Source organism: Geotrypetes seraphini, chromosome 7, assembly GCF_902459505.1.
Source record: "Geotrypetes seraphini chromosome 7, aGeoSer1.1, whole genome shotgun sequence".
Taxonomy (NCBI): Eukaryota; Metazoa; Chordata; class Amphibia; order Gymnophiona; family Dermophiidae; genus Geotrypetes; species Geotrypetes seraphini.
This window is the reverse complement of record NC_047090.1, coordinates 59478325-59496337: the sequence shown is the minus strand read 5'-3', so window position 1 is coordinate 59496337 and position 18013 is coordinate 59478325. Positions and strand designations below refer to the sequence as shown.

The 18013-nt window shown below is 41.2% G+C and overlaps 1 protein-coding gene across 2 annotated transcripts in view; it reads right to left on the bottom strand.

Annotated features, from left to right (window-relative positions):
- Window positions 1-18013, bottom strand: part of PHF21B (PHD finger protein 21B) — a 535870-nt gene that overhangs the window by 305314 nt on the left and 212543 nt on the right. For both annotated transcript variants that reach the window (XR_004540159.1, XM_033952615.1), the window contains exon 4: window positions 5453-5725. Coding sequence is in view for 1 of the 2 variants with exons in the window: in XM_033952615.1 (XP_033808506.1) it covers window positions 5453-5725 (273 nt within the window). In the remaining variant the exon portion in view is untranslated. The remainder of the gene's footprint in view (window positions 1-5452; window positions 5726-18013) is intronic.

The window sequence follows — 18013 nt, the reverse complement described above, 5'->3', positions numbered from 1 at the left end:
GAGCCTACAAAGAGTGGTGGGCGAGGCTCTGGCTACCTTGCTGGGCAGATTGAATGGACCATGAGGGTCTTTTTCTGCCGTCCTTTACTGTGTTACTTTTTCCATTTCAGTTCCCAAGCCAATTTCTCCAGCTTTGCTGCCCCACTGATTTACCCAGCTTAGAGAACTCAATGCACCAAGTTTTTCCTTATGCTGGAATCTTCATTATGGAATATTTTACCTGATGAATCAGTAATATTGGGTATCTTAAACCTTTGAATACATTGCTTTTTGGAAATGAGTTTTGGCAGTATGGTTATTTAAATATGTCAATTTACAAACAAAAATGTACTCAGGATCTATCTCTGCCAAATTATTAGTGGTGATGTATTAGTTTTATGTTGTTATCTGAATGACTTTTGTTGTCATCATGTATTTTATTTTTATTGTAAACTGCTTTGACACTTTATCATATGAAGCAGTAAATCAAATAATCAAATCTAATCTAATCATGTTGTCACTTCTGAGCCTGCAGCTCAGTAGACAAACCAATGCAACTCAAGTGGTACAAAGACAGTTTATTCTCCAATTTTGCTGCCTTGATGTTTCATTCTGCCGAAAGAATTCTCCATGAAAGACAAGTTGATATTAGCAAAGCATGACGAGATGAACCATTGGGATTACTCATGATACCTTTTAGAAATAAATATTTAATTTTGGAATTTAACGTAAGCCTTTTCATTTGTTGTTCAAGATAAATTATATTCAGGTACAGAAAGTATTGTTTGGAGCATAGTTTAGTGGGAAGCCAAGTGATAGTATTCCTGTGTTATACAGGGAAATTGGAAATACAGACTTGGGTGGGTACTTAAAGCAAATAGCCCAACCACTGGAAACTTTCCGAGTTCCTGAGGTTTTATCTTCTAGATTAAATGCTGTGTTGCTTAACACCAGTTCAGTAAAAGGAAACATGATTTAAATACCAGTTCAGTAAAAGGAAATTCATGATTTAATTTTGGAAGGATTTATTAATTTTCTGAGTATTATATAAAAATGACTAGATAAATTTGAGCCCGGGCATTCTGTGCCGCATTACTGATGACATCATCAGTGATTCGGCAGAAGAATGTCCGGGCATGAGAAGGCCGTGATGCAGCCTTTGCTGCCAAAGCTGCCATTTGTTACCAGCTATTTCGGTCTCGCAGTCGGGGTTAGGATGGGAGGGAGAGATGAAAGGGTTAGCGGGGGGGGGGGTGTGGCAGGGGGGGTGGGAGGGATAGAAAAATGCTGCAGGGGGGGATGGGAGGAAGGGAGGGATAGACGCTGCAAAGGTTCTGCTGCACAAGGGGAGGGATAGAAGCTGCAAGGGTTCTGCTGCAAAAGGGAATGGGAGAGAAGGAGGGATAGAAATATACTGCACAAGGGGATAGGTGAGAGGGGAGGAAAGATGCACATGTGGTGGAGAGAAAGGAAATAGGAAGAATTGGGGTGGGGAAAAAGAAGGGAGAGATGATCATTGCACATGAAAAAAAAATAAGACCTACCCCAAAAATAAGACCTAGTGCCTTTTTTTGGGCCCAAAATTAATATAAGACAGTGTCTTATTTTCGGGGAAACACGGTATGTTGCATAGATCAGTGAAACAAACTTTGGGGCTTATTCAAAAGCAAAGGTTCTAGACTTTTAAAAAACTAACTTTGTTCAGATTGGGATTTATGTCATGGAATTATTGTCTGGATGGGAACGTCTGGAAGGAGTGTTAATGCAGTGGGCAAAACTGAAAGGAGCAATTGTGCAAAAGTGGCAAAAGTGGCATTGTGAGACTCAAAGGTGAAGGGGAGGAATATGTAGAAGCTGATAAAGAAAAGGATGAATTGCTTAACAAATATTTCTGCTCTGTGTTCACGGCTGAATCACCCAGAGAGGGACCGCAGAAGACAAACATGAATAGAGATGGAGGAGTAATAGACCCTGATCAATTTTCAGAGGGTTGTGTTCATGAGGAGCTAGCTAAAATAAAGGTAGACAAAGCAATGGGGCCGGATGGTATACATCCAAGGGTGCTAAAGGAACTTAGGGAAGTTCTGGTAGCTCCACTGACTGACCTTTTCAATGACACTCTAGAGTCGGGAATGGTACCGGAGGATTGGAGAAGGATGGGTGTGGTCCTTCTCCACAAAAGTGGAAGTAAGGAAGAAGTAGGGAATTACAGGCTGGTAAGTCTGACTTATGTAGTAAGCAAATTAATGGAAACACTTTTAAAAAAGAGAATGGTGAAGTTTCTGGAATCCTGTGGATTACTGGACCAGAGGCAACATGGATTCACTAGATGTAGGTCTTGTCAAACAAATTGATTAATTTCTTTGACAGGGTGACCAGAGCATTGAATAGAGGATGTGAGCTAGATGTGGTATATTTAGATTTTTGCAAAGCCTTTGAAAGTGTTCCACACAGATGTCAAATAAATAAACTGAGTACCCTCAGGATGGGTCGCAAAGTGACGGGCTGGGTCAAGAACTGATTGAGTCAGACCATTCTTCAAGCTTCGCTAGGTTCTTCCTCATGTTATTCACACCATCAGGGGTGTCAACCCTATTTCAGATTTTGGTACCTATTGCAGATTTTGGTATCATCCACAAAGAGGCAAATCTTACCAACAGCCCTTCAGCATTATCGCTTACAAAAATGTTAAAAAGAACAGGCCCAAAAACAGAACCTTGAGGCACACCACTGGTAGCATCCCTTTCCTCAAAGATCTTCATTGACCACTTCCTTCTGTCGCCTTCCACTCGACCAGTTCCTGACCCAGTCGTGTCACTTTGGGGCTCATCCTAAGCACATGGCACCCAGTGTATTTATTAGATGCCTGCAAATTGGCCTATATGTTAATTGACTTATATGCTATGGGGTTCATAATTTAAAAAAAAACGTCTAAAAAGTGTCCTAAATGGCTACTTGGACGATCAAAAAGCCTGATCGGCCAAGTACCCATAACCAAAGCTGGTTTTTAGACGTATCTAAAAACAGCTTAGGCCCTTCCCCTGCCTCTAGACGCACAGAGAGAAAAGAGGTGTGTTCAGAGGAGGGGAAAGGGCAGGCAGTGGGCGGGAGGTGGGCCGACCTATACCTAGGTGTACAACAGGTATAACCAAAACATTTACAGATTGCCTAGTCGGCACTTAGACCTTTTTGACTTAGACGAAGTCAAACCAGGTCTAAGTGCCGAAAAAGGGGTCGCTGAGGTGATGGCCGCTGGCGCCATCAGTTCAGCGACCCGGCAACCTACCCACCGCAAGCATCACGGCAGGAGAGATGCCTCATCTCCCCTACCGCGATGCCATCACTCCTCTACCCGAACTGCCGCGACCCGTGGCAGGAGAGATGTTTTGTTGATTTGTGGTTGCATAGTACAGCAACTGTCTATCGTCATTCCTAGAAGTTTTAGAGTGAGTTATTAGGGATATGTGATTGTGTTTATTACTAGATTTGTTATGGTTGGGGTTTTATTATTTTCGAGGAGAATGAATTTTGTCTTGTCTGAGTTCAGTTTCAGTTTATGATTTTTTTATCCATGTTGCTACTGCTTCAAATGTCCTGTGTAGTGTGTCTGTTATGAAGGACATTAGTTGGTCAAAAGGAAGAAGAATAGTGATGTCATCTGCATAGCTATAGGAGGTTAATCCTAAATTGTCCAGGCAGGTGCCGAGGAATGCAATGTAAAGATTGAAGACAGTTGGGGATAGTGGAGATCCTTGGGGTATGCCGCAGGGGTGGACCAAGGTTCTGAATTTTCTTTGTTCTGGATTGTAGGAATCCTTGAAACCCATGTGTGTACCTTGTCTGTGATTCCTATTGTTTCTAGTATTTGTAGTAGAATGTTGTGGTCCACCAGGTCAAATGCTGCGATGAGATCCAGTTGTATAATCAGCATTTTTCTACCTGTGCTGAGGTGTTGTCTAGCTGTGTCTATGAGGGAACCCAGAAGTGTCTCTGTGCTGTAGTTGGTTCTGAAACCAGATTGTGTGGGGTAGAGTATGTTGTGGTCTTCTAGGTAGTTGGTGAGGAGTTTGGCTACCAGGCCTTCCCCAACCATAACAAACCTAGAAATAAACTCCATCAAATATTCCCTACAACCCAACTTAAAACTGCTGGGAATAATGATAGACAAAGGCTGCACCATGCAGCTTCAAATCAGCAAAACGGTTCCGAAGGAATTCGCAACCATGCGCAACTTAAGACAAATCCGAAAATACTTCAACAACGAACAATTCAAACTCATAGTACAAGCGCTAATCCTAGGACTCCTGGACTATTGTAACATACTTTACCTGTCATGCCCTGCCAACATGCTAAAACAATTACAAATAGTCCAAAATAGTTCTAAGACTAATATACTTGCTGAAAAAATATGACCACATTACCTCAGCTTTCCAAAACTCACACTGGTTCCCAGTACAAGCACAACACAAATTCTACTGCACCCCATTCAAAGCCCTAAATGGAAATGGACCAAGCTATCTGAACAACCGCCTAATCAGGAAAAACACATTCAGACCAAGGAGAACTCAAGCACACTTTACCCACCCCCAATCAAAGACATGCAAAGCAAAAAAATATATGACGGTCTACTAGCCACCAGAGCAGCAAAAATAGACCACCAACTCTCAAATCTGCTGACCACAACGCCCAACTACAAAACATTCAGGAAAGAACTGAAAACCATACTATTCAAGAAATTTGTCAAATGATCTAACCAAACTGTATCGACCATTTCCAGACCCGACACATACTATAGCTAACAACCTTAGGCTAATTTCTTGTAAACCACCTAGAACTGAAAGGTATTGGCGGGATAGAAGACATCAATGTAATGTAAATGAAATACTAGTAAAATTCCAGAAGGAGTTTGTCTAACATTGTGCAGTAAGAAGTATTGCTGACAAAAAGATGGGAGGGAGGCATTCCTGGGACATTGAATACAATGCTTGCAGTCAAAAGAACATTGTATCGAGGTATCAGCAGAATTTACCAAAAGGACTATTGTTAAAAAATATGGTCTAAGCATGTCATGTGAGGGGCGAGTATGTGAAAGGAGGGAACAGTGCCCAAATATGGGCAGCTCTAAATATGGGCAGGGTCTGAAGAATAAGGGGTGGAGAGATAAGAAATAGGTTTGAAGGATTTGGGAGTTTGTGAACTATACTGCTCTACCCAATGAGCAGACAGGCAGGATGGGCTAACTAAAGATTGTACAGACTATATAATCCTATGCCAGGTGTGTCCATCTTGCCAATTTCTGTGCAGGGGGCACCCATTTTGGGCCCAAAATGTAAATATATTATATTGCTTACTTTACTCAAAGTCTCTCAGAGTGTTACTCATCTTGTGGGCAGTGCCTTTTCTCACACACCGCCTCTGAAACTTCATCCATTCCTAGCCCCTCCTACCCTGGCTACTCAAATCTCTCTCTTACTTGTGAATGTGATACTTCTTGGACTCTTCTTCCCACTAAGTTTAAACTGTTCCCCATCAGTTTGCCACTGGTCTGCAAGTTTACTGGAGCTGTTTGCTGGGGTTCCAAGCTGGCTGAAGCTGCTGGTTTCTGGTTGCCATTGATGTGTGCTGTCACCATGGTAACAGGAGACTTGGACTGCATGATGGAAATGGCAAGACTCTGACTGCCGGGTACCTTGATTAGAGGGGTGGGCTTGGCACTTCCCACAGGACAGGTATGAACTGCAAGCTTCTGCCACAGAAAGAAAGAGAAAATGAAAAAAAATTATTGAAGGATACAGGACACATGCCCAAATTTGGACATGCAAATCTGGGCATGGATCCCAGATTTGTGCATAAACTAATAGTCTGTTAGACACTAACAATCAATTATTGGAATTAAGAAGCCCTTAATTGACAGTAATTAGCAGTTATATACATATCTGCCCTATGCCCTATTCCAGTGGTTCTTAAACCTGTTCTGGGGTACCCCCAGCCAGTTGGGTTTTCAAAATATCCCTAATGAATATGCATGAGGCAACTTTGCAAATAATATAGGTGACAGGCATGCAAAGCTGCCTTATGCATATTCATTAGGGATATCTTGAAAACCCGACTAGCAGGACAGGTTTAAGAACAATTGCCCTATTCTATAACATGTACCTAAATTTCATAACATGCAACTCCAAAAGTGGTGTAGCCAAGGATGCACGGCACAGAGTACCCTTTACAAAATACTAACTTAGTGTAGATCAATCTGGCACCTACATTTGGATGGTGCAGAAACAGCAAAGGTGGTCTAAGGAGGAGGGAAAACCAAAAGTGCAACCAAACACCGTTGTTGCTTCTGCACAGGTCATATTCCTGTTCTCTTTACCTAACTTTGGATGCCATTTATTGAATCTAACCTTAAATGTTTTAGTCCATATATCAATAAGATACTTAGGGCATTATTCCATTAAGGAAATGGATCCCCTGCAGACTCTGCCATGTTTAGTTATAGCAGCAGGAACCCATGCCACTGTCAGATCCTCAGAGATGGTATTATATAGGAAGGAGGCAGATTCAACTGAGAATAGCAGCGATGCCAATTTTATATAGCCTAAGCTCAGGAGTGTCCAATGTCGGTCCTCGAGGGCCGCAATCCAGTCAGGTTTTCAGGATTTCCCCAATGAATATGCATGAGATCTATGTGCATGCACTGCTTTCAATGCATATTCATTGGGGAAATCCTGAAAACCCGACTGGATTGCGGCCCTCGAGGACCGACATTGGACACCCCTGGCCTAAGCTAGTCCTATATCTAAAAATAAAGTTGGAGTTTTATGGCAAATTTAGGTGGGTCCCACTTAGTTGTCACAATGTCTGAGGACAGGGACAAAGTATTAAGTGAAGTCAGATATCACTGATGTATGACATCAAAAGGTAATCTAATGCCAGCTATATTGAATATTGTGGCTATTGCCATGATATCATTAATAACACATGACTGAAACTACTTTTGTGGCACAGAACATGGATAATGTTATAATTTCTAAGCAACCAGAGTATACATAAAAGACAGCAGGAATACTAAAAAATGATCAAACCTTAGCTATTTTAACGCCTTTTAATATACCTTTCAAAAGATATATTATTTCTCAACAAATAAATTAGTAGTTTCCAAACCTGACCTGGGGGACCTCCAAAAGGAAAAACCTGGAAGGCAAACCTCTATGTATATACTCATTCACTAAAAAAATACAGGTAGACCAATGGTGCTTCCACAAACAAAGGAGAAGAGGACACTAGAGGGGCAAACACAAATATATAAAGAGGACAGATCCGGATAAATCTGGACATCTGGTAACCCTATGCAGGATGCCTACACTGTAGCTGTTTGTCACGAGTCTAGGGAAACAGGTAGGGGGGACACTTAAGCTCATCCAAGGCTGGGTGTGGTTTCGCCCAGACATGGCCTTGGGCGAGCTTAAGTGGCCCTAGGCATCTATCTAGGGTTGCAACAGACGCCTGAAAGTTAACAGTAGACGTGGCTGGCTGAGCTGATCACAAGGGAATTCCTGATCAGCTGAGTAAGCAGGCCTCCCCGAAGTCACGACTTCGGGGAGTCCTGTCAGCTCAGCTGATCAGGGGAAAATGCCCTTGCTATGATTAGCTGAGCCAGCTATAGCAGGGGACCCCAACAAGTACCCCCCAAATTGGCAGGATGCCCACTCCCTCCTGCAGCCGACACTCCTGAACTCCCAAACCTCCCCCTGAAGTAGCCCAGCTGGAGGGATGCCCATTCATTCCTGCCACCACATCCCCGATTTTCAGCTGCTTCTTAGGCGGCTGATAAGACCGGCGTCCTATACAGAATCAGCCCCTAAATGCCTGCTTATCTGCAGAAATCAATTGGAAATTTCTCCAACAAGGAGAAGAAAAAGCTTAGTTATGGAGCCCGGTGTGGATATGTACCAATGTGTACTATTACTTTAAAACTTTAGCACTGTCCATACCACGCATGCATGTATGCCTTCCCACCTGATGTCAGTTCGCAGGACCTTCAGTTCCGTCCAAAAGCTAAGAAGCCAGCCAGGAGAGGTGGGCAAGTTGTGAGAATATCTGCCTGTTGTCCTCAGAGAACACCTGCTATAGTTGAGTAACTATGCTTTCTCTGAGGGCAAACAGGCAGTATATTCTCACATATGGTACTTCCAAGCTGTCAGACTCATGCCTCTAGGAAGAGGGTTAAATATAAATGTCATCAGGCTGGTGAAATCTGCAAAGATGGAGGAAAAATGGCTATTAACGAGAAAATTAATTTTTGAAAACTGATTGACCGTCACCAACTGACTGTCTCGTCTAGAACGTTGATCTAAGCAGTAATAAGAAGTAAATGTGTGGACTAAGGACTAAGTGGTCACATTGCAGATGTCCTGAATGGGAGTGGAGCGTAAATGTTTAATAGAAGTTGTCATGGCTCTTACTCTATGAGCTGAGACACGACCCTCTAGCGTCAGGTCCATTTGTGTTGGTTTTAGTTAATAATTAAGACCCCATTTTTAATTGTAAATCGCTTTGAATTAATGATATTGCGATACATCAAAATTTTAATAAAACTTGAAACTTGAAACTGCTTGCCAGCATGAAATAGTCCTATGGGTAACTGAAACTCTCAAAGGACCAAAGGAGATAAACAGTTGAGATGTAGTCCTATGTGATTTGGTTTGATCCAAGTAGTAGGCAAAAGTTCTTTTACAGTGAAGGGTATGGAGAACTGATTTCCCAGGATGTAAATATGGTTTTGGAAAGAAAACGGGTAAAACAATGGACTGGTTGAGATGAAATTCAGAGACCCACTTTCAGCAAAAACTTCGGATGAATATAGAGGACAACTTTGTTGGACTAAAATCTAGTATAGGGTGGATTCGATACCAGTACTTGTAATTCGCTGGCTCGACATGTAGAAGTAAGCGTGATCAAGAAAGTAACTTTCCAGGTGAGGTGTTTTAGTGAAGCAAACAAGAGGAGTTCAAATGGTGGCTTCATGAGCATAGAAAGAACAATATTCAAATTCCATTCCAATTGATGGAGTGGAGGCTAATTGATGCATCAAGATGGGTCTACTATTCAACTGAGTATGAAAAGCACTGATTGCACTGAGACGGACATTTTCTGAAGAAGTTTGAAGTCCAGAATTAGAAAGATAAAAGAGGTAGTCCAGCAGACAGTAGAAGACATGTGACTAGATCCAAAGAGTGGAGACCACACCGAATAGTAAATCATGTTCATTTAAACTGGTAACAATGACTAGTAGATGGTTTTCTGGATGCTTCAATAATGTTCAAAACTGCAGGCAACAGGGGAGAGGTATCTACTTCTGGGAAGACAGATACCAGGCTATGAGCCCCAATGAATATAGATTGGGATGAAGGAGAGAATCTTCGTTCTGACTTAGTAAAGTTGGAAATAACTGGAACGGGATGGAGTCCCGATTGCTGAGTTTAGGAGGAGAGGAAACAAGGCTTATTGTGGCCAACGTGGTGCTATGAGAATCATTGAGACTTGATCTTGGTGAAGTTTGAGTAGAGATTTCCCGATTAGTGGTACTGGAGGAAACTCACAGAGGAAGCATCCTTTCCAGTTGAGGAGAAAGGCATCAGATTCAAAATAGTTGGCAGTGAACAGTCTGAAGCAGTAAAGCAGCAGCTTGCAGTTGGTGGGAGATGCAAAGAGATCTAGGTCAGTGGTCCCCCATAATGTGAAAATTTGATGCAAAGTCACTGTGTGGAGTGACCCCTCGTGAGGTTGGAGAAGTCTGATCAATCTGTCTGCTAAGCAGTTTTCTTTTCCTGCTAGATATACTGCTTTGAGGAAGATGTGAATGATAACCCATCCAAATTTGGATGGTTTCTTGGCAAAGCGGATGACAGCCTGTGCTGTCTTGTTTGTTTATGTAATACATAGCTACTTGATTGTTGGTGTGCATGAGAACTACAAAATTCTGCAAGCGATCCTGAAAGATGAACAGAGCATTGAAGATTGTCCACAACTCTAGTAGGTTGATTTGTAGTGCTTTCTCATGAGGAGGCCAGATTCCTTGAGTGCCAGGGCCATCTAGATGAGCTCCCCAACTGATAAATGAAAACTGATGCTTTCTCGTGGGGAGGAGGTTGGAAAAAGTAAGCCTCTGGAGAGATTGGATGGGTTGAGCCACTAGTGAAGTTCTGGGGTGACTCAAAAGGCATGCAGAGAGGATATCTGTAGCTTGAATCCATTGGGAGGAGAGTCCACTGTGGCACTCTGAGATGAAGGCATGCAAATGTAACTACATATGATGTCTCATATGGTAGACATCATATGACCTAGGAGGAGTAACATCTGCCTTGCATTGAGATATGCAGAGGTGTAGGAGATTGTCGAGCCTCTATTAAGGTAAGAAAACACGAGTCTGAGTGTTATCTAGAAGGGTTCCTATGAACTCCAGTTCCTGAGCTGGAGAAAGGTGTGATATCTGATAGCTGACTATGAATCCTAGGAGGTCCAGGAGGTGGATCATAGAAGTGGTGGCTTCATGGGCTAGACTTGATGAGGAAGCTTTGACTAACCAGTCATCTAAGTATGAGAAGACATGAAATCCATAAACATGCAAAGTCACAGCCACCACTAATAGACACTTGGTAAAAAATCTTGGAGCAGAGGCAAGGCCAAAAAGTAGTACTCTGTACTGGAAGTATCGAGATACCACTCATAATCATAGGTATTTCCTGTGGGCTAACAAGATTGGAATATGAGTGTGGGTTTCTTTAAAATCTAAAGAGCAAAACCAATTGTTCTTTCCAAGAAGGGTAATAGAGTTCACAGAGAAACTATTCCAAATTTCTCCTTCACTTCCTTCATTTGTTGAGAGCACAGAGATCTAGAATCAGACAGAGATCTCTAGTCTTTTTTGGAATCATACAGTAGTTGGATAGAACCCTCTGCCCTGCTCCCTTGGTAGAACTGGTTGTATTACGCTGACGTGAAGAAGGGCTGAGAGCTCCTGCTGAAGTAGATATTTCTGAATCGAGTTGAAAGTAGACTCCTTTGGAGGGTGGGTTGGAGGTTTTTTCAGAGGGTAAAGGGCATATCCTCAAGAGACTACCTGAAGGTCCCGTTTGTCTGTTGTTATGTGAGTCCTGCATGGATAAAAATGATAGATCTGACCTTCCACTGTTATGTCCGTTGGAAGAGAGAGAGACATTGGCTATGTTCTATAGTCAAAAGGACTGTTGAGATTTTGATGGAAGAGACGTTTGTTGCTTTTGTTGTCTATATTGACGAGGGTCTCTCTGAGAAGACTGATGTGAGGTGGAAGCAGACTGGGTAAGTTACAATTGGATAGATAATAGGGCTGTCAATGATAAGAAGCAGAATATTTTCACGACTGCTGCGTAGGTGGAGCAGTTTGTACTTTGGACTACGTTGTCATACATTCAGTATGTTTATTTTTTTCAGAAGACTCCTCTATTCGATCTCTGTAGAACTTATGTTTGCTAGATGGTCCTGGACATTGGGCTCTAGGTCAGAAACACAAAGCCATGGCTGCCTGCGCATATCAATAGAAACTGCTGATGTCTTGAAAGACCTTATCATATACTTTCTAGTTTCAAAAAATCTTTAGAAGGCACTGGAAAGCTTCCTGTTGGTCAGAAGGAAGGTATTGCTGGAAGTTGGACAGTTTCTGAATCAAATACTTTTTATCTAAATTCAGTATATGATTAATGAGCATAGGTGATTGAAACACTCATCTGCCAAATCTATCCAAGGTCCTGTCTTCTCTCTCTAGAGGAGTGCTGGCATAAGAATGTGAACTATAATGTTTTAAGGCTGTTTGTACCACTAAGTTGTAGTTGTGGTTTGTCAAAGGCAGGTGTAGACTGGAGCCTATACAGGGTGTCTAATTTCCTAGGAGCTTCTGGGACTGTGAGAGGATGTTCCCAATTTTTAAAGAGCTTCCTTCATTAAATTGTGTAGAAGAAGCTTCACATTGTCCTTGGGCCATTTGACATAGTTCAATGGCTCCATAAGCTCCGCTTGAGGTCCCTGCTCTGATTCCATATGAATAGGAACAGCAAGCCCCATCTGCCTGATTAATTCTGTAAAAGAGAGGCTTTAAGGTAGGGATCGTCCCTAGGAAGAGGAGGTGAAGGATCCTCAGTTGAAATATCAAACTCAGAAGAGTGGATAAAGAGATCTAAGTCTAAGTTCTCAACATGATGATGTCAGGAAAAATGGGGAGCTTTGCGAAGATTGTCAAGACCATGATGGAGAGGTTGCAAGGAAGCTCGGGAAACATGCTTTGACAAGAAGGCCCAAGGTGAATGATGTCGGGAAGAGTCTCAATGTTGAGACGAGGAACCTCAATGCTCAGATATGGATCGACATTGAGGTGTTAGTTTATAACATCGTGATGAAGATTGATGTTGAGAATGTACCAGCTGCAAAGCAGCATGTGGCTGTGAGATGTCAGGCTGAGCCGAGGCCGATGTGTGCTGCATTGAGGAAAGTAGTGCTTTAGCCTGAAGTAAAGATGCTAATTCCTGTTGAAGACTTTAATCTGGTCCTGCAGGGATGGTGCCGGTACCAATGTAGTCAAAGGTACAGTCAGCTCAGGTTGATGATGAGGCATCAGGGACTTAGGAGGACGCCTAGGAGAAAGCATCTGGAGTGATGGGGAACGTTTTGACCATTGATGCTTCTGAGGTGCTGAAGACGGTGAGGATGTGGAAATTCATCTGGAAGGTGAGTGTTGACAGTTCTTAGACTTTTTTCTGGAGGTCCTCAAAGGTCTGACATGCAGAAGAGTTGGAGCCTCCTCTGGATTGTGCGGAGGCTGAGTGGACACTGGTGTTGATGTCGACATCAATGGAGGAGGTCCCTGGGCTGGTAATGGGTCTGCAGACATGGTGGATGTGTACCCAAATAGCTTCTCATATTGAATCTGGCAAGCCATTAGAGCTATCTTTTGCATGCGAGCATACAGATTAGAAGAAATGTCCCAATGTACAGGATCCAGACACTGTACACACCAGTTGTGAGAGTCTGAACCTGAGATGGTCCTGTTACATTGAGACTACTTCTTAAATCCACTGGGCAGGAACATTGATAGGAAGATCGTCTCTGCTAAATCAAAGGGCTCAATTATAGGGGAGGTTGAGTAGAAACATTCCCGAAAAAGAGTCGACATTACCAGCCTTCATGGAGGCAGGTAGCCGCTGTCTGAAGGCCTGAAAAAAGAAAATGATGAAAATGAAATAAAATAAATGAAAATGAAAAAATATGAGATAAAAACGGTACAGGAAGGCACTAGAAGAGAAACATGTACCACACACAGGAGTGTTGAAAAAACACAACTTCACTCTGTGGAAAATGAAGAACTGAAGGGTCCTGCAAGCTGACATCAGGTAGGAAGGCACACGCGTGGTATGGACAGTGCTAAAGTTTTACAGTGATAGTACATTTTGGTACATGTCTGTGTTGGGGGTCCGTGGATGACGTCACTCATATGTGAGAATATATTGTCTGCTTGTCCTCAGAGAATAAGCATTTCATAAGAAATACAAAAATCAGATTATAAATGATTTTATATTAGCATTTTGTAACTGCTATAACAGTAGCATCTTGCCCTCCTAAAAACAACTATTCCTATATTCATTTTTTCTAGCCATCATCTGTGGAAGCAGTTTGATTTGGAGATATATTTCTTTCACTCTAAATAAAACAGGCAATCCAGTAAAATAAGCAGTTGTTCAGAGAAAGGGTTCCCTTTTTGTGCTTATGTGGCACTAGCTATTTATTAAACACTCTCACCTCGGGGACTGCTCCTCAGTGATAGATGCATAGAGGGGAGTGTGTGTTTATATACTTTTTTTATTATATACCGAGTATCGGCAACACATCATCTCTTTGTGTGCTTAAATATGCAACCCACTTATTGCACATCTCTCCTCCTACTGGAGCAGCTGCTGACGTGATGAGTAACGGGGAGTCAGAAAGCAAAAGAAGCTGAGGAGGACAAGCTCCCTATCCCCCTGTGCCGTACTGTAACCCTGAGATTAGCTGGTGGTTTGCTTTATTCTCCTCTAATCTGTGTGTGCAAAAGGATTTTTATGTTGCAGAAACAGCAGCTCTGAACTGAATCGACTGAATTTGGATGAATGGTGGTATCCTGCAAGAATTATGGAGTAAAATGCTACAAAATTCTGTTTTCCCCAAGGAACATTTCTGCCTGAGGAGGAAAGCTCCACACAATTGAATGCAACAAAAAGGAATGTGAGGAAGCGATGTTTCATGCCATGGGCTCCCATGTGCTTGCTATGTTCAGGATTGTAAAACGCTTTCTGTATTTTTATGGTTGGGACTACATGCAATGTACAGTAATTTCTCCAAGATGGAGAGATTTGGCTATTCCCTCGTCCTCAGAACAGTTTGCTTCCAACTGCCAATGGATTAGTCTGGATCAGTCAGCAAATTAATTTTTATTTGAGATGCTTGTGAATTTTCAAAATCACTTTTATGAGTTAAGGGATTCCTGGTTTATTGGCTACACACTGTCTGTTTTTTAGATAATGAAAACCAAAATGATTTGAAATAACTCATTTTATGATCTTGCTTGCTTCATATTATACTGGCATCTAATAGGGTAGTAAGAAAATAACCAAAGCTTGTTTTTGTCATTTGACCATTCAGAACCATGCTGTTTGTTTTACAGTTCAGGATTTTATGTTTTCTCAACATTAAGGGGAATAAATGGCAGGGCTTTTTTTCTTTAGACACAATAATAGTTTGCAATATTCTCTTTTAAAAAAAATTACTATTCAGGATAGGTTCATTTTATTTGATAAGCTGCACTTGACCCTGGCAGAATGCAACATTTCTACTCATCTTTTCTGAACTGATAACTAGAAGGATCTTCCCTATGTTTATTTTGCTTTCTAAATCAAAACTCCCAAAAAATCATAGTACAATAGCAATTATTGTAAGTCCCTATTTTTACAACAATTTTCCCTTCCTGAAAAGCAGAATATTTTCCCTAATAAAACTGTAAAACAAAACCTCAGTAAATGCTGGAGAAGCAATTAAACCCCTCTTTTACAAAACCGTAGTGCAGTTTTTAGCTTCGGCTGTGATGGTAACAGCTCTGATGCTCATAAGAGCGTCAGGGCTGTTACCGTTGTGGCTGGTGCTACAAATCATGCTACGATTTTGTAAAGGGGAGGGGATAAATTAGAAATCAAAATAATAATCCTTTCTTTGCCCTTGTGGATTTGCTAATTTTTCTGACAAGGGCAAATGAAAAATAAAAAGTTGATCAGTTCTGAGAAATTAAAAATACACGATTAGTCAAAACATATCTTCATTACCAGGCATTTTTCAAAATGTATTAAAAGGAAGTATAGTTAAAGGACACACACACACACACCACAATTGCCCAAAATATGTTTGCTGTATTGCTATCAATATTACAATTTGTAGTTAGCCTATATTCTAGATTTTCTGAATGCAGTTTTGTGAATTTTTTATAGCAGCTGTAAAATAATCTATTGCACAACATTTACATTCTGAATAATTTTATTTTAGAATCAGGGCTACCCAGGTTAAACAGTATCAGATCTCTAAGATGATGGACAGTAAGCTTCTGTAAAATACCACATCTTTCCCATTCTGGTTCCAATATATTCCAAAACTAAAGGCATAATTTTTGAATATGAAAGTATTTTTTGTTTATTTAATACATGTATTTTTTGCCATTGCCAATAATAGCATAAAACCCTTTATTTTTATTGCCAAATTTTAAATATTAAAATAAAAACACTAATTTAAGCAGGATCATCGTATTTTAAGGTTTAAGCTATATACTCTATGATTATCATAGCACTTATTCCAGGGGTGTCCAATGTCGGTCCTCGAGGGCCGCAATCCAGTCGGGTTTTCAGGATTTCCCCAATGAATATGCATGAGATCTATTAGCATACAATGAAAGCAGTGCATGCAAATAGACCTCATGTATATTCATTGGGGAAATCCTGAAAATCCGACTAGACTGCGGCCCTCGAGGACTGACATTGGACACCCCTGACTTATTCTCATATCACTGTCAACCATATGTATAACAATAGAAGAAAATATCTTTTTTAGCTAATTAGCTAATTGAATATCTTTGAAGATATTATATTTGTAGTGGTATTTTTATAATATATACAGAAAAAATGTTAAAAATTTCAACATAAAAATAAACACATTTCCTTAATTTGTGTTTCCTTTTACTGACATATCTTATGTTATATTTTGGGAACTCAGATAGCCTTTGATAATTTTCAAAATAATCTTATACATTTCTCTCAGTTGTAAAAACATATTTAGTTTTTGTTAGATATGAAGCTTATCTTAAAATAAATATTAAATATAAATGAAACTTTCAAAATCACAAATAGTAAAAATATTGTTAAATGAGAGTGATACCCTAAAGTTACACAGAAAAATGTAGAGGAAAAACATAAGCCTAGCATTTGTTTTATTTTTTTTTTAATAAAATCTTTATTTATTTTAAAACTTACAATAAGCATTTCTAAGTAAGGTGGAAGGTGAATATAATGTAATGTAATGTAATGTAATTTATTTCTTATATACCGCTACATCCGTTAGGTTCTAAGCGGTTTACAGAAAATATACATTAAGATTAGAAATAAGAAAGGTACTTGAAAAATTCCCTTACTGTCCCGAAGGCTCACAATCTAACTAAAGTACCTGGAGGGTAATAGAGAAGTGAAAAGTAGAGTTAGAGGAAAAATAAAAATAAAATAAACATTTTAACAAGACAGCATTGATCTAAATACTTTGGAAGGTAGAAGAGAGGAGAGAAAGGAATAGAAGCATGATGAAGTGATGAAGTGGAGCAAGTAAGTGTAGGAGGAGCGATTGACGTTTCCAGAAAGGGCTTCTTCAGGGAAGAGACTTGGCCGACAGTCCCAGGATGCCTATGTCTCCTCCCCTGAGATGTTCTTCCATCCATGCATTCCCTCCCAGACACACTGCCCGTGCCCCAGCCGCTCCAAGGAGGCTGCCCCAGATGAGACCCACGGTGAATGCAGGATTCTCTCCTCTGCGGGAAAGCCGCCCGGAGCCGACAGTCGATCTTCTTAGCGGATTGCAGGGGGGGAAGAGTTCACACTCTTGGTAGTATCGGGTCTGTGTGCTCTCGGTGGTTGGTCTCGTTGCTGCTTAGGTGTAAAAGCAGTTGATCTCCACTGCTGCTGATATAAGCAGGCAGATTGATCTCTCCAATGGACTGCAGGGGGAGGAGTTCATACTCCTGGCAGGATCGGGTCTGTGGGCTCTTATATAACCAGTCCCATTGGAAGATAATAGTTCAACAATAAAGACTGGGCAAAACAAAGGAAGAAGGGGAAAGCACAAGCTCAAAGACTAAACAAAGTAAACAGATTACAGATAGAAGGGTCATGGTAAAACAGATCAGTAAAGAAATGAATGTCAATTAATATTAAAAGACTAAAGGTTCCTTTTACTAAGGTGCACTAGCGTTTTTAGTGCACGCAGGAAATTACCATGTGCTACACCGCGCTCTACGCTTCTAGAACTAACGCCAGCTCAATGTTGGCGTTAAGATCTAGCGTGTGGGGCAATGCAGCGTGCGCTATTCCGCACCTTAAAGCCCTAACACGGCTTAGTAAAAGGAGCCCTAAATAATAAGAACATGAGGGTGATAGTCAGGGAAGGTGTCAAATACTGGGAACCAGGGCAGAAATTTGCCAGAGGCTCCAAAGCCCACCAGCAGGCTATATCTCCTTCAGCTTCAGTTTGGCTTGGGGCTGCCTGTAACAAAGCAGTCTAGGGTAGTTCTCATATTTGCATTACCACTAACACCAGCCCTGCTGATATTTAAAGGAAGCCAGCTGCCCAAAATATGGGTGTTTCAGGGAATAGAATTTGGTCAGGGCAATAATTTGACCTGTCAAGTTTGAGCACTCCCATAGTTAGCTTAAATCTCTACCTATTC